Source organism: Vanacampus margaritifer, chromosome 15, assembly GCF_051991255.1.
Source record: "Vanacampus margaritifer isolate UIUO_Vmar chromosome 15, RoL_Vmar_1.0, whole genome shotgun sequence".
Classification (NCBI taxonomy): Eukaryota; Metazoa; Chordata; class Actinopteri; order Syngnathiformes; family Syngnathidae; genus Vanacampus; species Vanacampus margaritifer.
In genome coordinates, this window is record NC_135446.1 from 2786974 (window position 1) to 2810868 (window position 23895).

The 23895-nt window shown below is 39.7% G+C and overlaps 1 protein-coding gene across 1 annotated transcript in view; it reads left to right on the plus strand.

Annotated features, from left to right (window-relative positions):
* snd1 (staphylococcal nuclease and tudor domain containing 1) overlaps positions 1-17821 on the plus strand; it is a 203500-nt gene extending 185679 nt beyond the window's left edge. The window contains exons 22-24 of the mRNA XM_077544071.1: positions 409-612; positions 15863-15907; positions 17199-17821. Of these exons, the coding sequence (XP_077400197.1) occupies positions 409-612; positions 15863-15907; positions 17199-17264 (315 nt within the window). The 3' untranslated portion in view covers positions 17265-17821. The remainder of the gene's footprint in view (positions 1-408; positions 613-15862; positions 15908-17198) is intronic.
* Positions 17822-23895: the final 6074 nt, after the last annotated feature.

The following is a 23895-nucleotide window of genomic DNA, read 5'->3' on the forward strand; positions in this document are numbered from 1 at the left end:
GATGCTGTCATTTAAACATTCACACAGAGTGGTGGTTCTTTTTGTTGCACTGAATTACCCCCCCCCCCCCCCCCCCACACACACACACACACACACACACACATTCAAGGGCAGTTTGCTGGAGGAGGTTGCCATGGTGACAAGACCAGGGCAGGAAGGGGAGGGAGGAGATGGATGGGCTAAAAGTGGCGATGACATGGATTTTTTTGTGTGTCCATTGAGCCATCATTGGTTAGTTAGCATGATATACATTCGAATGTAATCAAACTAAAATCAAGTCAAATTGCTCACTCCGTTAAGGTGCTTGAAAGACGTTCCGTGATATGCTTGCTAAGGTGTATTTTTGAGGCATGTCCAATTTTGATTGTACTTTTGGGAGTTTACACTTATTGGTCCGTTCCCCTGTAGGAGGATGCCCGCGCTGACGTGGTGGACTGCGTTGTGCGCGACATCCACAACAGCCAGTGCCTGCTCAATGTGGAGTACTCTGGCGCCACCTGCCCGCACGTCACCATCCAGTTCGGCGACACCAAGGACGACGTGGGCCTGGGCCTGGTGAAGGAGGGCCTGGTCATGGTGGATGTGCGAAAGGAGAAGCACCTGCAGAAAATGGTCAGTGTCGCATGCTCAGCTTTGACTTTTCGTCCGTCTGTTTATCTTTACTGGACAAGTTGGCCAATATCATTCAGAATCAGAACTGTCGAGAGGAGACACTTTGGCCTATTGGACTTGCTTTTTTTTCATTTGCTCCCCAAAACGTATAAATATGTCCTATTTTAAATATATTAAGTGTTCTAAAGACATATTGATACGTTTGTTTTCTTTTTATGCTAGAGAATACAGAAGGCTTTGATGCAGCCTCTGAACTGAAGAGAATGCTTAAAGCAATGGTAGTTATTACAGAAACGGCCAGCAGATGGCAGCAGAGTATAAGAGATCAACCAGGGACATTTTGCAAAAAGGCTCTTTTCCCCAGTGTTTTCAACAGATTTGTAAGTAATGATGAAACGTAGCTATATTATAATGGTAATTGCTGCAAAACACTTATTTTCTTTCTGATGAAAGAAGAGACTTTCTTTTGGTAGGTTCCATGTTTTATAGCAATTAGAAAAGAATATTCTGTGGGCCTTGCAAAATCAGTCAAAATCCAATAAAACAGCCGGGGAGCGAAGGGGGTTGCTTCAGTGAAAATGGCTGCCAGTGAATGAGTTAATAGTGTGGCTGTATGTGGGCCCCTCACTTGTTTAGTTCCCTAGTGTGAGTTCACCCTGTTTGGCATTAGCAAACAGCCCCTTGAGGTTTTGAGTGTTAACGCGCTTCGATAAGGATCACATTTGAAACAAAGTCATTATTATTGCACATCGAAAAAGATCGTCAACGCCATTTTCTCACATCGCCGCCACATTGCTCATTGACTTCTCTGGTCATTATAATTTTACCCTTGGACACATGTATGTTAACTCTTTAACTGTCAACCATTTTCAGAAAAGAGAACATGCTGATTTAGATCATTTTGACTGATCTTTCAAGGTCCACAGATTTTTTTTTGTTTGGACTATGGAAACACAGATACTACCAAATGAAAGATTCAACTCTCATCTTTCATCAGAAAAAAAAAAGTTTGTTTCTACCTCATTCAGTTTTTCAGTAATCAACAATAGAAAATAGGTTTGTTTCACCCAAATGCTTTGTTTTGGACCAAAATACGTAGAAATCAAGCTTTTTGTGAAACAATATTATTTCATGCACTCTAGTGAATTGGACACTTTTTTTTTCCATGAATGATGCCACAAACACCTAAACAGTGCTTTACTTCTGTAAAACACTACTACCAACAATGAAAAAGTGTTTTTTCATAGCAAAATACGTTTATTTACATTCAACAGTGTAACAATTTGACAAAACAATTTGGCAAACTATTTACAAATGTGTGCAACTGTGCATGAGTGGTGTGTGTAAGTGTTACTATTTACAATTGTGTGGATGTTTCAACTACGCATTTTTTCTTTTTGTGTGGTATATTGTGTAACACTCCTCTGGGTGCAAGGGGACGCAGCAGGATTTGCACCACAGATAAGTTTCACTGCGATTGCCCCTTCGCGTGCAGACCCTACACTTTAGTAGCAGGTATGTACTGCAGTGTGTGTTTGGCCATGTTGCCATCAAGTCTACTCTCAGGATCATGATACGGTGACCTGGTGTTACGTCTGGCTTCCTCATGCCTTTCAGTTACTATACCTGCAACAACTTCCTCCTCCTTGTCTTGTGGTAACAGCCACCCTCTCACCACCTAGCCGGATAAACTCCAAAAAGTGTTGGCACTTCCCAGGATTTTTTGTTTTGTGCAGGATATATGCATTGAACATACATATTTGAAAAAGATAGGCAACACATTTTTTGTGCCATTTCAATGTTTCCGCGTGAATGGGTGGTAAGAGATGTTCTGATCCATCTTATCCACTCCATTCATGGTGGCATTGTAGTCCAGAACCAGTGTCTTCTCCGTGATCAGACTGTACCCACTCCTCCGATGAATATGCATTGGACTCGGGGTGCTCTTCATCGTCCGATTGAACGTCCGTGTCAGAAGTGCTCAGTTGTGCACCACGTTTTCCGGCGTTAGCATCGCTAGCCGGTGAGGCTTTACGACGGTCAAAGAGTTAAGGTAAAGAAAAATGACATGTCTGCAAATACAGCCAGCTAATCACTCTGCCAAAAATGTAAACGGGCGAGCTCGCAGAGAAATCTGGCCGCATTTGTCTTAATTGCTTGTGAACGCTGAAAAGTGCACACACTTATGACTAATAGGTCTTTCTTTGGCGACTTAATCTGTCCCACGTGAACTCAAAAGTGCCTCACTAAAACCCTTTGCATCATCGTTTCAAAGCCTTGACTCTAAAGAAGTGCTCGAGGATCATGATGAGGTAATTGACTTGATAGACAAAGGATGGAAACCTCCTAGCAATTGTGCTAATCATCCAAGCCACTTGCTTTGGTTGCATCTAATGCTTTCTCTTTAGTATTCCGCATCAGTGTCTGCAGTCCCCCCCCTGACCCCCCTCGTTGACCCTCAACCATATTCCCATCCAGAGAAAGCTTTAACAAGCCGCAGTGTTGCCGACGTGCTTACAAGCCGCCCCGCTCGTAATTCTGCCCTGCTTCCCAGCTCAAAAAAAAGATCTCGCTCATTTTGTGCGCCGCAAAAAAAAAAAACTCTGATAAGGTTTGTTTATTTGCAACATAAAAAAATCTGCTGTTATTTCACCATTACAGTCGCTATGAATCGGGCTTGCTGGATATGCTTTTGGCGTAGCACTGCAATAACAGTGGGAAAAGAATATGCACGATATGACACAACCATACTGTTTCATAAAAATAATATAGTGATTTTGGAGTTTGGAAAAATAGCACAAATAATGCTATAAAATGTTTTCTTCTGTTTTATAATATAGTTTTGTAATATTTAATTGAATAAAAAAAAAAAACACAAAGTTAGAATTGAGCAAAAAGTAGGCTTCAACCAGAATATATTGTAGAGAAAAACAAGCAAGATGTCGTATTTTTATTTCACCGGTGCTATCCAACTGTACAGCAGATCTGACTTGCAGTAAATTCAAATCATTCCATCGCTTTTCACACTATCCAAGTTAACGTTTCCTGAACACACCCCGAGCTCTTGACGGCCCCTCTCCAGACTCATCTCGGGTGACTTTTGTCATTTGTCTCTCGTCTTCGCTCATTAATCGAAGTAAGGCGACGTCGTAATGTGTCCTGCTAAACATTGCGTAACAGATGTGCCACCGTTTTACCGTCGTGCCCCAACGCTGCTTCCCAGTCGAGTCGTGGCCGCGCTCAAGGTTAACGTCGCTTGTACGCCATATGGATTCAAGCGTCAGACGCAATCCGGAAGCCAAGGCTAAACAATCTTTTTCTGAAATGACCCGTGCCCTAGCAGTTCCTGACGTGACACCCCATAAAGCGCCAGTGGGATTAACGTATAAATGCGGCACTGTCCTACTGTACATCCGGGACAAGCATGTACAGCACTCATATCCCGTACATGTGATTAGCGGTCACTCACTATATAGCAGATGCGGCCCATCCTAATGTAAAGATTAATCCCGCCTCCATCTGGCACGCAGCATGCGTCGTTGTTGTGCACCTACCACGTAGCAGATGGACGCGATTGGCTTTTTATGCTGTGGTCACACTGTTTGACGCAGCACACATTACACCTGGATCGCTCCTGCTTGTTTTGGTGCATCAGCAGCGCAGTGCCCAACATGCTGCCTGCGTCTTGTAACACCAGCTGCTTGATATGAGAGCCATCACCTGGCTTCACTGCTGAATCTCAGAGCTCATCCGCTTAAAAATAAAAATCAATCTAGCCTAGTAATGTCAGCAATTCAGCAAGACTTTTGTCCTGATATGCAGCCTGGGGAACCTCACTCTGTTCTTTGAGCTGTGCTGTACACATAATCAGAAAACAAAATCTGTAATTAATCAATATCATCTTCACAGCTAACAGATATGGCCTAATTTAATTTGGTAACCTGAGTCTCAGAGCTAATATCTTCACATTTAAATGTTCTGCAGAAAAAACAAAAACAATCTAGCCTAGTGATGTCTAGAAGTGTGGAAACATGGAACAATTAAACATGACTGATGCGCTAATATAGCTACCTGGGGAACATACTCCATTTAATTTGCTAATCCAAGGCTAGAAAGCTAAACCTCAACATTGATTGAATGAATGAAAATGTATTTGGTTCATTGGCAAATTAAAAATTCAACATGGTCAAAAAAACAAATTCCATACATAAATATACAACCAAAAGGGTGTAGGCAGAAGCAAAAGCTTTTCATTCAAACTCACTATAAAAAATAAAATTAAATAAAAACAATCTCAAAACAATCAAGTGTTGTCAATGTGTGGAAACAGTCTAGCAATATACATTTATTAAAGCGAAACGTTAGCCAGTTTGGGGAACATCACTCATTTCACTTCATCAGTCTGTAAGTTAATTAGGTTTTATAGTTTTGAAAGCAACATTGCTATTGATTGACACAATAATTACCATTACTGATTATCTAGTCGATTTAAAGTTGTGTTGGGCATATAATTGATCCGCTCACTCCAGTGGCCGCTGCTCTTTTTATTTATAAAATGCTATTTCGTTCCAGTAGATTATATTCCAAGTGTCAAGCATGCATTGATTTTTCTCAGGGGTGTAAGAGCATCGACGGGAAAAAAATAGCAGTGACCCAAATTCAATAAGTAATCGTAATATTAGTAATAGTAATGAAACTTTTCTGCATTTTGAATATGCAAAGTCAATTTGGCAACTGGAATTGCTAAACGTTTTTGTTAGTTTTTTTTACTCGACCTGAGCCGGACATAATGAATCCACTTACTCTGGCAGAGTGGATGTACTGAGCTAGTCTTAAATTGTCTTGGCACTGTCGATACTAGACTAATTTTATTGCTAATATTGTACTGAGCAGCCACGCAATTTCTTTTTGGATTCTCATAAAACGAAATAACAAATTCCATCTCTTGACTGCTAACACAAACAAAAGTTCATTAGCGATACAAGCTAATGATTTTCGCCTTGCTAATTGCTAATCCAAAGACGCACTGGGCCTTCTGTCAATTGTCATCAATCATGTAGAACAAATGGGGGCTGCCGCATTGATTGGGATGATTCCACAGTCCACGTATGCATATAAAGTCAATCATATGAATACAAGTCATTCAAATGTGTGAATGAAGAAGTTGGTTTAGCATTTGCAAGCAGCACCTTGGGAAATGTCAAATATTCACACTCGACCTGGTGTTCTGTTATCCGTGTGAATAGCTTTGAGGAGCCACAAAGGGTTGAGCCGGGGAACAGTCGCCATTTGTCTGACTTGCATTTAGTCGTCGCCGTCATTCTCGAAGAGTCACCAGCATGTCGCCGACGTCCTGGCGCGGCCTAATTGCAGTCATGGCCGGTGGCAAGACGGAATGACAGAGTGGGGTGGTGGAAAGTGTTAAGCACATGTGTGGAATCAGGAAATGAGACGAAAAGGGGGTGTGCATACCCCTGGATGCCCCCAGGGATGCTGCCTTCCATTAATCACACTTGGAATCTGCTGCTTGTCACGTGAAATCTGGATATTTTTATAAGGCAGGTTGGCTTTGCCCAAATGAGTTATGGGGACAACTGCTTTTCAGATCTGAACTTTGTAAATAAATCTCTTTTGTTTGCCATCTTTGTTAGGGTTCCTTTTCCGGAAATAGGCGTGTTGATTGGCTAAAATGGCCTTAGTGCAGTGCTTCTCAATGATTTTTTTGTGCTCTCCTCTAAATCTCCACCGCCTCTATAAATATTTTAATTTGTCTTGGACATGGTTGTAAGAACACTTCTGCAATAACATTGCTCTGCAAGATAAATTCTCGCATTATTTCTGAGTGCTCAAACTCCAAAGAATACATCTTGTACCGAGCCCGTTGATTTCCACCGAGCGACATTATGTTTGGGGCGGGACATGAAGCTGTGACAAAACCAGGAAAAGGGAACCAGCGACAGGCGCTTCGTGCATTTTTAGCTGGTAAAATGTTCGTCGTCTTCCCCCACCACCACCTTTTTACAAGAACGATGACATTTTCATCCATGGCCGTAATTAGTCAAAACAAATGTGCACAACGCCGCATCGTCCAATCAGCTTGAAGTATTGTGCAGAATGTCCCGCCTTTCCCGAGCAAATCATTGTGGAGCAGTCCCAGATTGATACTGTGGAGTACTCCCTTGAGTGAATCACAATATCAATTCTGGCTATTGCCAGGTTACTTCTACAATGGACTTAATCCATCTTACACACTCTCTGACAATGAAAGTGCCACTGCCACCTACTGTTGTGGCTTTGCAATTACACTTGATTCAAAAATAGTCAATGTGTGCCCTTTTCATTGTTGCTCTTGTGTCTTTACCAGACATGATTTTTTTGCAGCCTCTCATTGGCTAAACTTGCCTTCCATTTAAAGCTTATAGTGCCACCTGTTGGTTCAGCATGTACTTAACCTACTTGTTGAATGTTGCTATAACCTAAGGAAAAAATTGTGCACTTTCCGTTAAATTCAAGGTTCATGCAGCACATGGCCACTACCCCTCCCAACTGACCCCCACCATGTCATCTAGAAATGGCTTTTAGCTGTTTCCGGAACACCAATTGACAGGCTTTCAGGTCGCTGCCCTCGCTGTTCAACCCCGGTAGCTGTCACAGCCCATCAAGAACCCCCCCAACCCCCACCCAACCCGTCAGCAAACACACACATAGACATGGATGTCAGACAGCATGACCGCTTTCCACCAATAGCTCAATACCTAATTTACAAGCCCGAGTTAGAGATGCGGGGGGCCTTTTAATGGACATTTTCTGTTTGCCTGCTATTGACTACACACACACACACACACACACACAGTCCTTCAGACATGCCCCCCCCGTAACTTATCTTAAGTAAACATGGTTGAGGGGGATGCACACCTTGTTATTGACGGGACAAACACACACGAAAATGAATATCAAATATAAAAATTTGATGGGGGTGGAGGCACTTTCCTTGCATTTTACATGTGAAAGTTATGTAAATGACCCCCAGGTATAGTTTGGCATAGAACTTTTTTTTTTTATGACCTTGCAATAAAACAAGAAATGGACACAGCAGCATATAAAATGTCTGCCTTCCGTATTTGTGTGGTTTTTTTTTTCCTCACAATGCCCTTGAGGTGGGGGGGGGGGGTATATTAGTCCTGAATGTTCTCTCTCATCCCCCTCCCCACCTTTTTCATGTGAGCACATGCTGGTGGGCTTGTCATGGCACATTCCCAGCAGAGTGCCTGATCCCCCCCCAACAGCCTCGCTGGGAGGAACACATGGCCCTGTCAGGGCACCTCAAACACTACGGTAAAAAAAGAAAAACAGTTGTTTGTGATGTAAAATGGCAGCCTGGCTGGTCTGCCTATTAAAATGGAGGTTTGAACACATTGCTGTAGTCAGCTGATATTAATATAGTTGCCTGAAGAAGCCCAATATCCCCGCCGCAGGCCTTGCAGTATTAATGTGGCTGCCATGTTGAATGACAGACCTATCGCAGGGAGCGCCGACAACACGGCAATTCCAAACCGTTTCATCTTCAGGCATTGTCAGACCACAATGGGGAGCGACAAAGAATAGAGCAGGAAAGCCAGATAGCGGTGGCGGGGTTTTGTTTTTGTTTTTGGTTGGTTGGAGATCGACTACTCGTGTCTGGCAGCTGCAAAGCATCTAATCATCATTACTGTTAATGAGCCAGGACCGACAGTCGACATTGTTCCCTTCACGGCCGAGTGGCTTCCCAGTGCCGTGACTTTGATTAGTCACTCACAAAATCTGCTTTTGCTTAGTGTTTCTCTTTTTGTGCTGTGATGTTTTTCAAGCGGGCTGGGGTGAATCGTACGCACCAGATAGCGTGCAACCTGTCAGAAAGCCGCTGCTGATTTGTCACTCATCGGAACGCCACCTGGACACAGCGCACAGCTGCCAGCCAGCTCGGCAAACGGCTAGCTCGGCAAACGGCTAGCTTGGCGCGTTTGCGCTCACTCTTATGATCGCAGTATCTGTCACTCGCCTTGCAGGAATGATTCCACCGCCGACAAGTTGTTTGAAAAAGTACAAATCGTTTTCTTGACACTTGTCAAGGGGCTTGTTGATGCACTAAAGAAATCAATAATATAAATAATCGTTTTGCTGATTGGTCTTTGCAATGTTCCCATCGAGCATAATCAGCCACAGTTTCTGCAGAAATCTTTTGTCCTTCCAATAATATCCAATACCCCCCATGTTCTATATATATATATATATATCCCTTTTCATACAGAACAGTGAAAGACAGCTTTGACTCTGAACTTTGTCTTCTACAACTCTTAACAACCAAGCGAACATTTACATTGTCTACTATTTTTTAGGGCCAGACTGATTAATCAGCCGGCGGTTATAATTGGCCGATTATTGCCCTTCAAACATCTGCCAAAACATTCAGCCAATTGGGCCAAATGGCTGATTATGTTCCCCTCAAAACATTATAATCGAAGAAAACCGAAATTTCCGATGCTGTGAAAGTACACTGAATGCACCATTTGGCTTGCATAGCATTAGCAACTAGCAAGTGTGTAGCATATGTTATTCTGTTGTCCCCTAAGTGTCCTTTGATGACACCCCAGTTGATGTTATTCTTATTGTTATGTCTAGGTTTACAGTTAACTCCAATTGTATATTTAAATACAAAGCATGCTTAATTTTAAAACATCGCTAGCCTAGCGCTAATGCTAAAAGCGAAAGGAGGATCCCAATTCAAATGCTAACCGGAAGTTAGCTTTGACTTCGGGAACGTTTTTCCTTCAAATAATGAATATTCACACACAAATGCTGTGGGAACACATACCCACAGGTTGGATAACACTACACAAAGGCACAAAATTTTCACAATGTGTGAAGAACGAGTTATGTTAATAAAAATGTAATTGTACCTTTTTTTCTGTACACACTAAGTGTGTGTACACCATGGATGCACGGCAACACACTGCTCCCAAGAGGCCAAAACGCACGGAACAGTGAGTATTTGTTCGTACTGTTTTTTTCAGTTGCTGTTATTTGAGTGTATTCGATTCTTATTTAATGTTCTTATTTTCATTTTGTCATTGTTCTTTCAAGTTATATTTAAAGTTGATATTTCAGGTCTTCAAAGAATTTTGTTTCTCCAAATTTAAGGATGCAAACATCCAAGGATTTTTTGTTGTAACACTCATTTCCATATGACATGGCACATATATACTACTATATAATACAATACCCAAGGTCCCAGTATAGCACAAGTCCCAAGACTTGTAAAAATAACACAAGATAAAAGTATATAAAAGAAAAGGTGAACGCTTAAAATAAAAATGCAAGAGGCTTGAATTTCACCACAAATTGTTTTAATCATGATTTCAATCTCAAACAAATAATTGTGAATGCATTTTTTCCAGCCCAATTATGTACTCTAACCATATACACGACATCAGTTGTAAACAAGTAAAAAATGGTTTTATTGACACACAAATCTATACAAATACTTTGTATACTTCATGAAATGTTTTGATCAGGTAGACTTTGTAGACTTGTCATTCCAAGCGTAAATCTTAATAACAGGTTAGGAATGGGGCAGGGAGCCAAATTTTATGCAATTTTATGTATGTAATTTTATGCATTATATATATTTTTATGAATAATCGACCAATTAACCTGTATTTTTTTCTGCCCAAAAAATCTGTATTGCCAATCGCCATCAGCCTAAAAAAATACATAGCGGTTGGGCCCTACTATTTTTCCCTGTAAAGTTTAGAACACTTTAGGGAATGCACGGCATCACGTCGGGAAGGTGGGGACAAACCGACTAGTCTTGTCCACCACACGCGGGCAGTTTAACAAAGCTTCACGGACGAGAGGTTGAAATGGCGACCAGCATTCACTGTTTGGAACTCACTTGGCTTGCTGAAGGACTGAAAGGTTGTGCTGAGAGTCCAGCGGCATGCTACGCTCTGCAGCTTCTTGCTAGCCCGCTAGCCTACAACCATAATGTAAGTTACACCAGACATGGGCAAACCCCGGCCCGCGGGCCAAATACGGCCCGTTATGCGTTTTAATCCGGCCCGCCGAACTTATCCAATAAGGCTAGAAAAAAATTAAAAATCTTTTTTTTTTTTGTTGTTTTTTTTTTTGTTTTTATTCAGCTCAGTTGCCGAGTGGTTAGAGTGTCTGCCCTGGGACTGGGAGGTCGTGGGTTCAATTCCCGGCCGGGTCATACCAAAGACTATAAAAATGGGACCGATTGCCACTCTGCTTGACACTCCGCATTAAGGGTTGGAATTGGGAGGTTCGATCACCACATGATTCCCGAGCGCGGCGCTGCTGCTGCTCACCGCTCCCTCAGGGGATGGGTCAAATGCGGAGAACAAATTTCGCCCCACTTAGATGGGTGTGACAATCAGTGGATCTTATCTTATCTTATCTTATTAATTTTATTTTATCCCTGCAATGCCTGCGTTTCACCAATAGGTGGCGATAGCCGCTGCGCCAAAATTTTTATTGTGGGTGGGCCTGAGGAAAAATGGGTGGGCCAGAGAAAATATCCCAAAAAAAAAATTCCCTTCACGTCCCTAATAGTGCTTTACCGCGGGTACCAAGGACAGCGTTTAAGTTGCCGCTCTTAACACACACTTTTTATGGCGTTATTTCGCTTCTTTAATTACGAGGGCGCAGAAGATAAAATCGCTGGCGCGGTCTCACGTAAAGTGAAGGACTGCTGTGAGTGACGGGTGCAGCTGGAGAACGCGCTCTCCAGCTGCAGCAGTACGAGCAGTGGATGACTGGTGTTGGGATCCACTTCCTTCAGACTCCTGTGCAGATTATGTTTTACACCAGAGTCACTGCTGTGTAACTTCTATACACCCGGAAAATATGATCACTGGGTCGGGGTCTCACTGATAAGCTCGTTTACGCACAGAAAGGGGACAGAAAGATACGCAGGGCACATTCATAACAACGTTTGCAATTTATTAAAATAAATGGGAGAATGGCAGTAAGCTTAACTCAAGATAACTGATTCATAAAATACAATTCTTCCTGGATTTGGACATTTACAGCAGGAGACGGGTTTTGTGTTGAACACAGCAATAATGTCCTGATAGTCCAGAGAATCGCTCAATTCTTTTTTGAAAGAAAGCAGGGACAAAGAGTTCAGTCTATCAGTCAACATTGTGGCACTGTTGCGTGTTTTGATCCTTTTGACAGCTGAAGATAGTCTTTCTACATGTTGTCATGGGTGAGGTGCATGCAGGAGACTGTTGATATTGGTGAAGACATCCCCGGGGCGTGCGTCGAGCACTTCTATGAGCATTTCCTCGTTGGCTTTTGGCTTCTTTTTGAGCTGCTGCACAAACACCGTGTGCTATGCGTCCCCCACGGAGATGGAAAAATGGTCAGAGACGGATTGGATGTACGCGCTTTGTCCTCAGCGCGTGACAGGCAGCAGCGGCTATCAAGCAGCCGCATGTGTCACACGCACTGTGGGCCCGGGTTAAAAATGGGTTGGGCCAATGGAAAAAAATTCTTTAACTTTACGCCTTGAATTGAAATCTATTAATAATAGATGCAGTCACCAGGTTTGACAGATCACAGTGAATGTGCTATTATAATCTATTTACATTTCTCCTCCCACTTTGCCAAATAGTGTGTAAATGCCGCATCTTGCATATTCATTGAAGCAAACGTACTACCTGGATTAGGGCTATTTTATAATAATCATAATAATAATAATAATACATTTCATTTAGAAACAGCACCTTTCAGAACACCCAAGGTCACTTTACAAAGCATAAAAACACAGCAAAAGTTGAGCTAAAACAATAAAAATGAAGCTATTGGAAAAGCTGTTTTAAATATGTGGATTTTGCACATTTGAAAAACGCAGTCCTAAGTGCACACTATAAGTAAATTGGATTGTACATTTATCTGTGTGTTTTTGATGTGCTATGAGGTCCAAATGCTCCTGGTCCGGCCCTTCTGTCAAAATTTCAAACCCATTGTGGCCCGCAAGTCAAAAAGTTTGCCCACCCCTGAGTTACACCATCCAAACAAGTCTTCCTCCCACCAATTCACTATTTAAACATCATACACAATATATACACGGCTAAACTTGTTACTTGGATAAAAGTTAATTTTGCAGTTGATGCCACGCATCGTCATTCTCATTGGATGACTGTCTGTCTGTCTGTCTAAACTGTGAGGTGTGATTAGTTTCAGTAACAGTTCTAAAACTGAATATGGCCTTCAATCAATCAATCAATCAATCAATCAACCTATCTATAGCCTACCGGAACATACTATTTAATTACACAAGCATTTTTGCTATTTGCAGGCTGCCTGGGTCCCTATCACCCGCAAATAGCAGGGGCACATTGTATATAATATATATTGTGGTGATATTTATTTTTATTTTGTCTTCATGAGCATGCACGGTATTGGAGTAATCCAAAGTAATCAAGTTACATTACTTTAATATTATGGTACTTGGATTACGTTACTAACTAAAAAAAAATTGCAGGTAACTGTAACAGAATACATTTTAAAAGTAACCCTCCCAAATCTGCCACCAAGTGATAGTCGAGTTTACTCAAGTTTCTGCAAAATGTGAGACGTCATTTTCCGGTCAACTTCAAACCCCTGTTCTGTGTTGATACCTTTTCACAGAGATCATTGGCACAAGAAAAAGGCAGCTTTCACAGCCTACTTTGAATTGTCTTTCGCACCAGTACGGTCTAGTTTGCCACGGTAAACTTTTTGTCAGTACACGACACTGCGTAACTCGGCAATACATAATGTATTGTTTCCACAATTTCCTGTTTGCCATTGGTCAAAAATGTTCCTTGTCATTCTTCAACTCAGTTTGGTCTTTGTTGGCACAATACTGTTGAGCTATAACACTTCTACTTGCTGAAAACAGTGCAAGTCCGCAATTGAAGGCCACAAAAAAGTACTTTCATAATCTTTCCCGTGTACATCATTTCCAGATTGGCTCTTTAGCATTTCAATATTGTCTGCTTTGGAAATGCATTGAAAGGAAAAAGGCTCCACCATGTGGTTCTTGGAGCTGTTGACAACTAGAAGGCCGTCCTCGACGTTGGTGGATGGGATTGTTGAGAAAGACGCCGATGGAAATATCAGCGCTCTTTGTGTTTGTGTCGCGCTTTTGTTTTACGGCGACATCTGGCCCGGCGATTATCGCACATCTCTTTTCGGCGGCTTTGACGTATGACTCGCGCAGCCGCTGCAACACTTGAGTGTGAGAACAAGAGCGCCAGATGTTTCCGCTGTGTCGAGTGTGCAGTGCCTATGCCAGCACATCTGCTGCTATAATAAGACACACAGCGCCTCCATTAAGCAGGAGCAGGAGTTATTTCGTTGTGGGCTTAGTTTGTCCAATCACGCCTTCTCAGCCGGGAAATATGTCATCCACACTCAACATACAAACAAACAAATACACACATGTGGTTATGTTTATCAGGAATAGAGCAACCAAAAGTCAAGAGAACATGCTGGAAAAGACACATCTGCCATCTTGATTTGAAGCAACCATTTCAGTTGGTTTCGGCCATTTAGCTTTTTTTTTGGGAGGAGGAGCCAGTTTCACTTACAAAAGTGGAATTAGATCAATGTTTATATCATGAGCGGACTCGCAAAAAGTCTCAAGAAGGCACGAGAGGTCAGCCATTTTGGTTTGAAGCGGCCATTTTAGCCTCGTTGTGACCATTTTCATAACTCATTTGCTCCCAAAAGCATATAAATACGTTCTATTTTAAATGTTGTAAGTGTCCTAAAGACGTATTTATAATTTTTTTTATGTTTATTTATGCTAGAGCATACAGAAGGCTTAGATGCAGCCTCTCAACTGCAGAGAACGGTTAAGGAATTGGTAGTTATTAAAAAAATGGCCAGCAGGTGGCAGCTGAGCAAAAGAGATCAACCAGGGCCATGTTGAAAAAAGCTCATTTACCCACAGTTCTATACAGATTTGTGAATAATGATGAAATTGATCTCTATTCTAATGCTAATTGCTGCAAAACAGAAACCGATAGAAATATAGAATATACTCTAATCTTTCCTTTGGTAGGTTCCATATTTATATAGCAACAGAACACAATATTCTGTGGGCCTTGCAAAATCTGTCAAAATCCAGTAAAACAGCCGGGAGCAAAGGGGATTACTTCAGTCAAAATGGCTGCCAGTCAATGAGCTAAAAGACAAACTCCTTGGGATTTTGTCCAACCAAATTGGAAGGATATAGCAGAGTGATGGATAAAGTTAAATTACAAGGAATTTGAGTTTTTGCCGTTGTCTTGTGTACACGCAGGAGTCATAAAAAAATTAAATAAAATTTAACAAAAGAAAGAAATTAAATGTGTTTGTATTGGTTTCTTTTGAAGGCACCAGGGCTCTTTTGTCGTGCAACGGCTAATGTTCTAATGACAACAATTTTGGATGTCTCGCTATAAAACAGCAAACGTGGTTCTCATTTGACATGAAGTACAACAAACGGTGGTTGCGTAAAGTGTTGTGTTCTTTGCAAGTCTTCCTGGTTGTCGTGATGAAGGACACGTCTGCTCAAAGGCTAACTGGCTAACCCCGCTCCACCCTCTCTTTTCCCTCCCTATTACTCATGAGCGCGTCATTGAGCGAGGCTAAAAGGCTGCTCTAGCAGAAGCTGTCAATATGCTGCACACTGCTTCGTCTTTTTTATCTTCTTTTATTCCCACTCTTGTAAACAATTCCTTTCACGCTAAACGGTTGCGGCAGCAGCAGCACGGGAACGCAACGCTCCCGCCACGCACATAATTAGAAATATTCCGAGAGACTTGTGGTACATGCATGAGTTATTAAAAAAAGAAAGAACGAAATGAAATGTGTTTGTTATTGGACTCCTTTGAAGGCACCAGGGCTCTTTTGTTGCGCTAACGGTAACCGACTCTTTCTCATTAAAGTCGCAGTTGTAGACAACAGCTAATGTTCTAATGTGAGTACTTGGTTGTTAATAGACCACATGCGATGCTTGATTGTTTCATCAATCATACAGGACACTTTTGTGCTTAAGTATGAGAGAATCTGTCTCGAATTAATTGAAATCTCTCATGTTGTTTCTAATGCAGATGTTGTCTATCGAGCCAACTAATGCTAAACCTGTTAATCCAGTTCCAATTCCTTAAAACTGTAACACTCATGTGATGCATTTGCTTTGGTCCCCCCACAGGTGAAGGAATACCTGAACAGTCAAGAATCCGCCAAGAGTGCCAGGGTGAGTCCAGCCTCCTTGCTTGCTTGCATCTATGTTCCAGTTGTGCTTAAATGAAGATGCTAATGCTTATTACTTCAGACACACACAAATTGTTTCCCTTATCCTCACCGAGCCTCCATTTCATTTCCCGTGTGGGTTGTTTGTTGGCAGCATTTTGCACAGGTCCTTATTGTGACGTGTGTGACATAAGATGTCACAATGTCAATGCACAGTCATGAAGCATTAACATTCCAGACAATGAGCCTGAACTGATTATAGCACAAGTATGAAAATAGAAATAGATCATAGTTTAATATATATATATATATATAAATAAATAAAAAGATTAGTAAAAAAAAAAAAAAAAACTAAATGAATAAAAAAAAACTGATCAGCTGTATTTGAAACAAATACAATAAATACTTTTTTTTAAATAATATTTTTATAAATTATTAAAATATATGTAAAAAATTCAAAACATATTTTATTGGGTGGGGTTATATCTGATTTGAACAGACCAAAACATGTAATGTCATTTCTGTATAGTCAAAACAATTATCATAAAGGCATAGATACTTAAAAAGAGAGATACAAATATTTATTGTTAACACGTAATTTCATCCAAATATATTAAGAATATTTATTTTGCCCAAAAAAATGAATGATCATCAAATCATTACTCATATAATCAGGAAAGATCAATACTTTCACCATATTTGTTTTATTTTATTCCACAATAGAATAATAATTATAAATTATACATTTCAGAGTAAAACAATAAACAAGCCAATGTTAAATGTTCTTGGAAGAATAGACAAATACTTGCTTATAATGTGCTGTCATTTTGTAGCGTAATGTATTCTTGGGTAAAGTCTTGTTGCCGCCTCCTCACACTGCTATCCTGACGATTGGTGCTAGACGGAGGCGGGGAAACCGCTGACTTTGAATGTCGCTTAGTGTAGCGGGGAACGATGTGTCGGGGTGGTGTTGGTGGGGGTAAAATAAATTTAACTAAACATGCACACTACAAATGGCTCATTGACTCCTCTTCTAATAACTGGCGCTAATTAGCACAGTCGCTAATTAGCTATAAATCACAGTGTTAACAACCGAGTGTTAACAGCCCCCCCCCCCCCCCCCCCCAAAAAAAAACATCCAACAAAATAATGTAATGTACTGTATACACACACAAGTGTAACCAAGCACCGATAGTTAGCACCTCTCCAAATTCCTGAAATCAATGTTGTAATTTGGTGTTTGTTGGTCTATGAAATGTTCAAATGAAAGTTGACTTTTTGTTGTTTTTCACCAGCTCAACATTTGGCGCTACGGAGACTTCCGTGCCGACGATGCCGACGAATTTGGCTACAGGCGCTAACGTCGTCATGGAAAAAGAATTTCCACGAAAACAAAATACGCAAGCGACAAAAACGACCATCCAATCAACGCCATTCCAAAGACCAACATGGACAATATGGGTGGGAAGAGAGAGTGACTGACTGGACAGATTAATTCAAACTAAAACCACAACAAAAGCTCACTCTTCCTTTTTAAATTGTGAATATCATGGAAAAAAAGCATGCTAGCAACATCTCCGCTCACTTTGTGTGCTATTTGATCATTCTGAGGCCTCTCCTCCAATCACTGCTTTTCTTTAAGGACAAATATTCAACTTTATTTTTTTTTTTTTTTTGCCATAACGACAGAAACGTTGCTTCCCCAATAAACTTATGTGTCAGTGAATTTAGTGACGGACAAAAAGTGCAAGTTTGCTCGTCTTGGAGTGTCAAAAGTGCGCAGCAGCCACGTGTTCTGATTGCGTCTGTGAAGTTTCCATTCTGTAGCGACGTTGGCGGGTGAGCCATCTTTTCTTTTTTGTCTCACATTTGTCTACTAACTTGCATTAAAAAGCTCAATAAAAACAAGTCACCCTTTTGCCCTCTTTTTTTATGCTTTTTCCTTTTTATTTAAAAAGTGATTGCATGTAAATCTAGCAGCACAACAGCGTAAATACTGTGAATAATCATTACAGGCCAAAATAATCATAATAATAAAAAAAACACGGCCGTGCAGAGGCCCTCATAAACATTTAATACGAGCCCTCGTAGAAGTTGAATGCGCCGTTTCACATGAAATGAATTTTAGGCGCGCTTGGTTCACTTAACGGTAGAATTCATGAATGCCGTGATGGCGACGATCAGGCAGACGGCCGGACACGCTAAATGCACCAATCAGGCTCAGTCGCCAGCAAGGTTTAATGTGAAGCGCTACATCAGTGAGCAGCTGCCATGGCATGTTTACAGCAGGTTGTCCTGCCTTCAAAAGACATCAAAATAAAAGTAAGAAGGGTGCACCCTCATCGGAATGCCCACTTCATTTATCTTTTAAATTTCTGTCTTATGTACTACTTACCTAATTTTAACTCTCTTTACTATATGAGAATATCTTAGTGTTGGCTTTAACTTTCTTTACGTTTTGAATTTGATTTCCTCACCCTTTTTCTTTACTATCCATACATCAAGCCATCCATCCATCTTAACCGCTTGTCCTCAAGGGGCGCTGGAGCCTATCCCAGCCGCCTTTGTGCAGTAGGCGCGGGGTACACCCTGAACTGGTTGCCAGCCAATCACAGTATTTTTTATTACATTTAAAATACTGTACTTATTATATTATTTACTCTATTTTACTCTCCTTTTTTTAAGTTTATTTTTATTTTATTTTGGTCTCTGCAATGATTGATTTATAATTTGTATAGATTTGGTTTAGTATTAAAAAAAATTCAACCTTTGTTTTACAGCTTCTTTTTTTTTCTACTAATGTATTTTTTAATGAAAAAATTGAGAGAGAAAAACCTAATTTAATATGTTGTTAGTAAGTCAGAAAACTTTTTTTTTTGTTACATTGTTTTTGGTGCTGAACAAGTGAGCCGAGTTTACATTGTGACAAGAGTGTTTACTGTTTAGCGATGCAGCGGTTTAGCATTGATGACTTTCAATTACACAAAGCCATAGAATTTATTGCGAGGGCCGATGAACGAGCAGTTGTAAGCCAAGGCAACCCTCCTACGCGCACACAAGGTACGTGAAGCAAAACAAGCTACATCTGATTGCATGTAAGCTCTCCTCCCTGATGCGATGCTCTTTTCTTTCCAGGTGCTGCCAAGAGACGCCCAAATCCAAGATATTTGACACGGCAATATGGATCTACAGCATATTTTAGGTTCCTGTTCCTGATCAACAGGACATTATCCCAGCTGCTTGTTGCCAGGCAGGATTCACACAGCTCAATCATTAATTTCACCTGTGGAAAAAGAAAAAGCAACATAACAGTGAACATAACAAAAATGCATAAAGTGTAACTGAAACACAAATCAATTTTCACACTTTCTCCCACTCTGTGAGAGATGCCCACTCTTTCAACACTCCCTTCATTTAATGCACTTGTAGTGATTATTTGGGTTGCCGTAATGGCTTATGAGAGTAGAAGAAAATCAGCTGGAATGCTGCACTGGAGTCTCTGGATGATGGTGATGGGCGCACGACTGAGAGGCCGCTGCAGGTCTCCAATTTGTGGCAAGGTGCGCGCACTTGAGAGGCTGCAGTCAGTTGGTTTGGGTGCTGCAGGGTGTCTCGGTTGCACGGCTGGAGCAGAAAGGGATCGCTGGCGTGCAGTGGATCGGTGCCTAGGTGGGTCGGTTCTTGGCAGGAAGACGCGCGTTTTGGGACACACAGTGTGGTTGCGATTCCTTGCGTGATGCGTGCTTTGGGGCGCACGGCGTGGCTCGAGTCCGGGGCTCAAAGAAGGAAGCCACGTGGTCTCTCTCAGCGTGTTCGGCGACCACGTCTCTTGTGATGGTCAGAAGAAGTTCATGGGGCAGGAAGAGTGAAGAAGCTTTTAAACTGTGTCCCAGGGGGTCGGGCAGTAGCCTCTTCCGTATGTATGTATATATGTGTGTATGTGTGTGTATATATGTGTATATATATATATATGTATGTGTGTGTATATATAGTCCAAGAGAAACAATTTAATCTTTGAAGGAATTCCGGAGTCACCAGGAGAGTCATGGACTGAGACGGAGGGAAAGGTTATGAAAGTGATAACTGAAAACTTAAAAAGTCAGCAAATAGTTGAGATAGTGAGGACAGACAAGGAAGACCAAGGCTGTTGGTAGTGAAGCTGCAAAGGTTTAAGGACAAATCAGTTATTCTACAACAAGCTAAGAATCTTAAGGGAACAAAAATTTTCATAAATGAGGACTATACAGATGCTATGGAGAGGAAAAGAGTACTGATGCCTGAACTGAGAACTGGAAGAGAGCGAGAAGAAATTGCATACTCACATGACAAGTTGGCAAATAAATCACAAAAGTATGAGAAATATACAAAATAAATCACAAAAGTATGAGAAATATACAATCTCCATGGCATTCAATACAATAAACTCACTGTAGATGATGACAAAAATACACCACAAGTACATAGCAGCAGCAGCACAGTAACACAAAGAAAGATGAACATGATGAACACAAATAATATCGACTTTAAAAACATGTGAATACACTGACTACAAGACATTCAACCCTGAGAATAATTTGGACCCAGACAATCACTTCTACAAAAATATTTACTGCAGTTTCACTTGCAACTATTAAATGGACGATCAACTCAACAAACATATAAAAAATGGAAAATGCACTTTCAATTATACATTTCAATAGTAGAAGTCTCTACAGATATTTTTACAAAAATCAAAGAATACCTGAATAAATTAAATAAATTCAAAACAATTGCCTTATCAGAAACATGGCTTGATAATGAAAAAATGAGTGACATGGGACTGAAAGGATATGAATTGTTTGCAACCAATAGAGAAAATAGAATGGGGGGGGGGGGGTCGCCATATATGTAGACAAAGCTCTAAGAAGCAGTAAAATTGAACATTTGACTACCACCATTGACAACATAATGGAATGTTTAACCATTGAAGTACATATTAAAAATGCACCAAATGTCATTATAAGTTGTATGTATAGGACACCAGGATCATGTCTTGACATATTTAATGAAAAACTAACGGACATTCTCAGATACACAAATGTAAAAAAAAAAAAAAAATGCAACTAATGTGTGGGGATTTTAACATTAATTTGTTAAATCCCAATCAGCATCAGAAAACAACTGATTTTATAAATTCAATGTATGGTAATAATCTATTCCCTGTAATTACGAAACCTAGCAGAATAACAATTGATACAGCTACACTAATAGATAACATATTTATAAATAAAATTCACCATAAAATAGAAAGTGGACTCCTTATTAATGATATAAGTGGTCATCTTCCGGTCTTTGCAATCTTAAAAAAAACAACAATAACTTAAACATCAGAAACAAGACTAAGAACACAACGCTCCATGGCTGCCTTTAAGTTGGATTTAGAAAAACATAATTGGTCTGAGGTCTTTTCAAATGATGATCCCAATATTGCATACAGTGCATTTCAGTCTACCATTATTTCTCTATACTATAAACATTGTCCATTGATAAAAGTCACAAGAAAATATAAAGGTCTAAATAAGGCATGGATGATGAAGGGGATAGAGAATACATGTAAAAAGAAAAACATTTTATACAAACTATTTATTTAATTGAGAACAATGGAAGCTGAAATAAAGTACAAGACACAAATAAAAAATCAACTATTGAATATTATATGAACATGTAAGAAAAGATCATTACCATGCATTACTAGAGCAGAATAAAAGCAACACACAAGAAATATGGAAAAAATATTTTCATTGTATATAGATGATATCTGTTGTGTCTCAAAAATTTACAAAAGTGTCTTATTCGCCGATGACAGAACTCTCTACTGTTCAGGAGAGAACCTGAAGCATCTTCTGACTACTGTGGAGAATGAACTAAACACATTAAAAAAATGCGATTGATATGAACAAATTATCACGAAACCAAAATAAAACAAAAGTTTATAGTTTTTGGTACTATACAAACCACACGACAGGTCAAAATTATGGTAAATTCAATTGAAATAGAAAGAGTGTATGAAAATAAATTTCTTGGAGTAGTTAATTCTGAAAAATGATGTTGGAAGTCACACATAGATAATGTCAAAAGGAAAATGTCAAAAATTATAGGAGTACACTCTAAAACTAAGGATGTCCTGAATAAGAAATCACTATACACATTATATTGTTCATTATTATGTACCATATACCATATCTAACTTATTGTGTGGAAATCTGGGGAAACGCATATAAAACAAATACCAATCCTGTTTTCAAACTGCAAAAAAGAGCCATAAGAATTATTAATCTATCATTATATATACAGAACAAACTCATTCTCTATTTATTAAATCAAATATAATAAAATTTTAAGACTGAGTTGAATTTAAAATAGCACAAATAATGTATAAAGTACACAACAATCTTCTCTGCCACAGTACTCAGAAGCTGTTTGAAATTAGAGAGAGTCCTTATAACATAAGGGGTACAAGTGTCTACAAAAAAAATTAAAACAAGAACAAATATTAAGCAAAGGTGTGTTTCTGTAAAAGGTGTTAATTTGTGGAATAATTTTGGAACCGACCTGAAAAGATGTCAGTCACTTGCTGAATTTAAAAATTGTTTAAAAGCAAAGTTTTTTTTTTTTTGGTTGTTTTTTTAATTTACGTCAGTCATGAGCTGTTAAAAATGTGTATATGCTATAATTTCTTTGGATGTATCGGTATGAGTGTAATGAAAATTGTATATGTGAGAATGAGGTTATGATTTATAAATGTATTATGGTATATGTCAATGAATTGCATGTACATATGTCGCTGGCAAATGTGCGTATGTTAAAGTGCACTTGTATATATGATGAGGTTTATACATTTCCTACTGTTGAAATACATTACCTTATCATTTTATCAACATAAAACGAATAACGGGTTTTTACTTCAATTTATATTTTGGACTTGTAATGTGTTTTGTGTTTTCTTTATGTTTATATGTTCAGTAAAACCATAAACCAAACCAACCAATTTAAAAGAAGAAGACCAAGAAGCGACGTTTTCTTTTGTAATTGTTGATAAACCATAGCATTATTTTTTGCTGTTTTCCATCTAAAATTGTAATAATATTGGCTTCTTTAATTAATTCCCAAAAAAATTTCTGTTTCTAAAAACATGCCTTATTTAATCGTCCGACATTGCTTTGGGACTACAAACATGCGTGTGACGTGTATCCGGTCTTGCCAGCGGTTATTCGCAAAACCTGTTTCCATAGCCCAAATTCGCATTTTCCTTTTTTCGATACGCTTCAAAATCCACCAACTCTAAGCGTTAACACTTTTTGGGCGAATTTTGGGCCCTTTTTCGAATTTCTAGCGTTTCCATTCAGTTTTATTTTCAAGAAATGCGAATAAAAATGGGTGGATGGAAGCCCAACTATTGATAACTGAAGTAAAAAAGATTATTTTAATTTTAAAAACGATAATGCTGTACTGTATAAAAGAAAGACAAATTCATGGATGGGTGTGAGAATCAGTGGTACTTTAACGTTAACTTTTATCTTCTCTTTCTTTGTGAGCCTTCTCCAAATCTTCTCAGGTGTGTCAGTCACAATTCTTGTTTTCACTCATTTTTTATTTATTTTCTAACAATTCTGTTCTTTGTTTCTGTGGATTTTGGCAAAGGAAAAATTACTTCTGAAGACACATAACTCAAGTGAGCAGAACAACCAGATTTGTACTTGTTGACTGCTCGGGAGGGTAAGCTTAAGCCTATTTTTTTTCTTATCCCTATATTATTTTTATGGCAATCTTGCAGATTTTATCTCCTTTCCAACCTGATGTATGGGCTTCCCCTCTTTCACTGCTCTTTCCAACTGCTCAAGTCTGTCCTTTTGTCTAGGGGGCATGATGAATTGTGGTAAAAAATTAAGAATGACATACTTTTAGTGATCAACTTTAGTGATCAACTTTAAGAATACAGTTTACAACAACAAC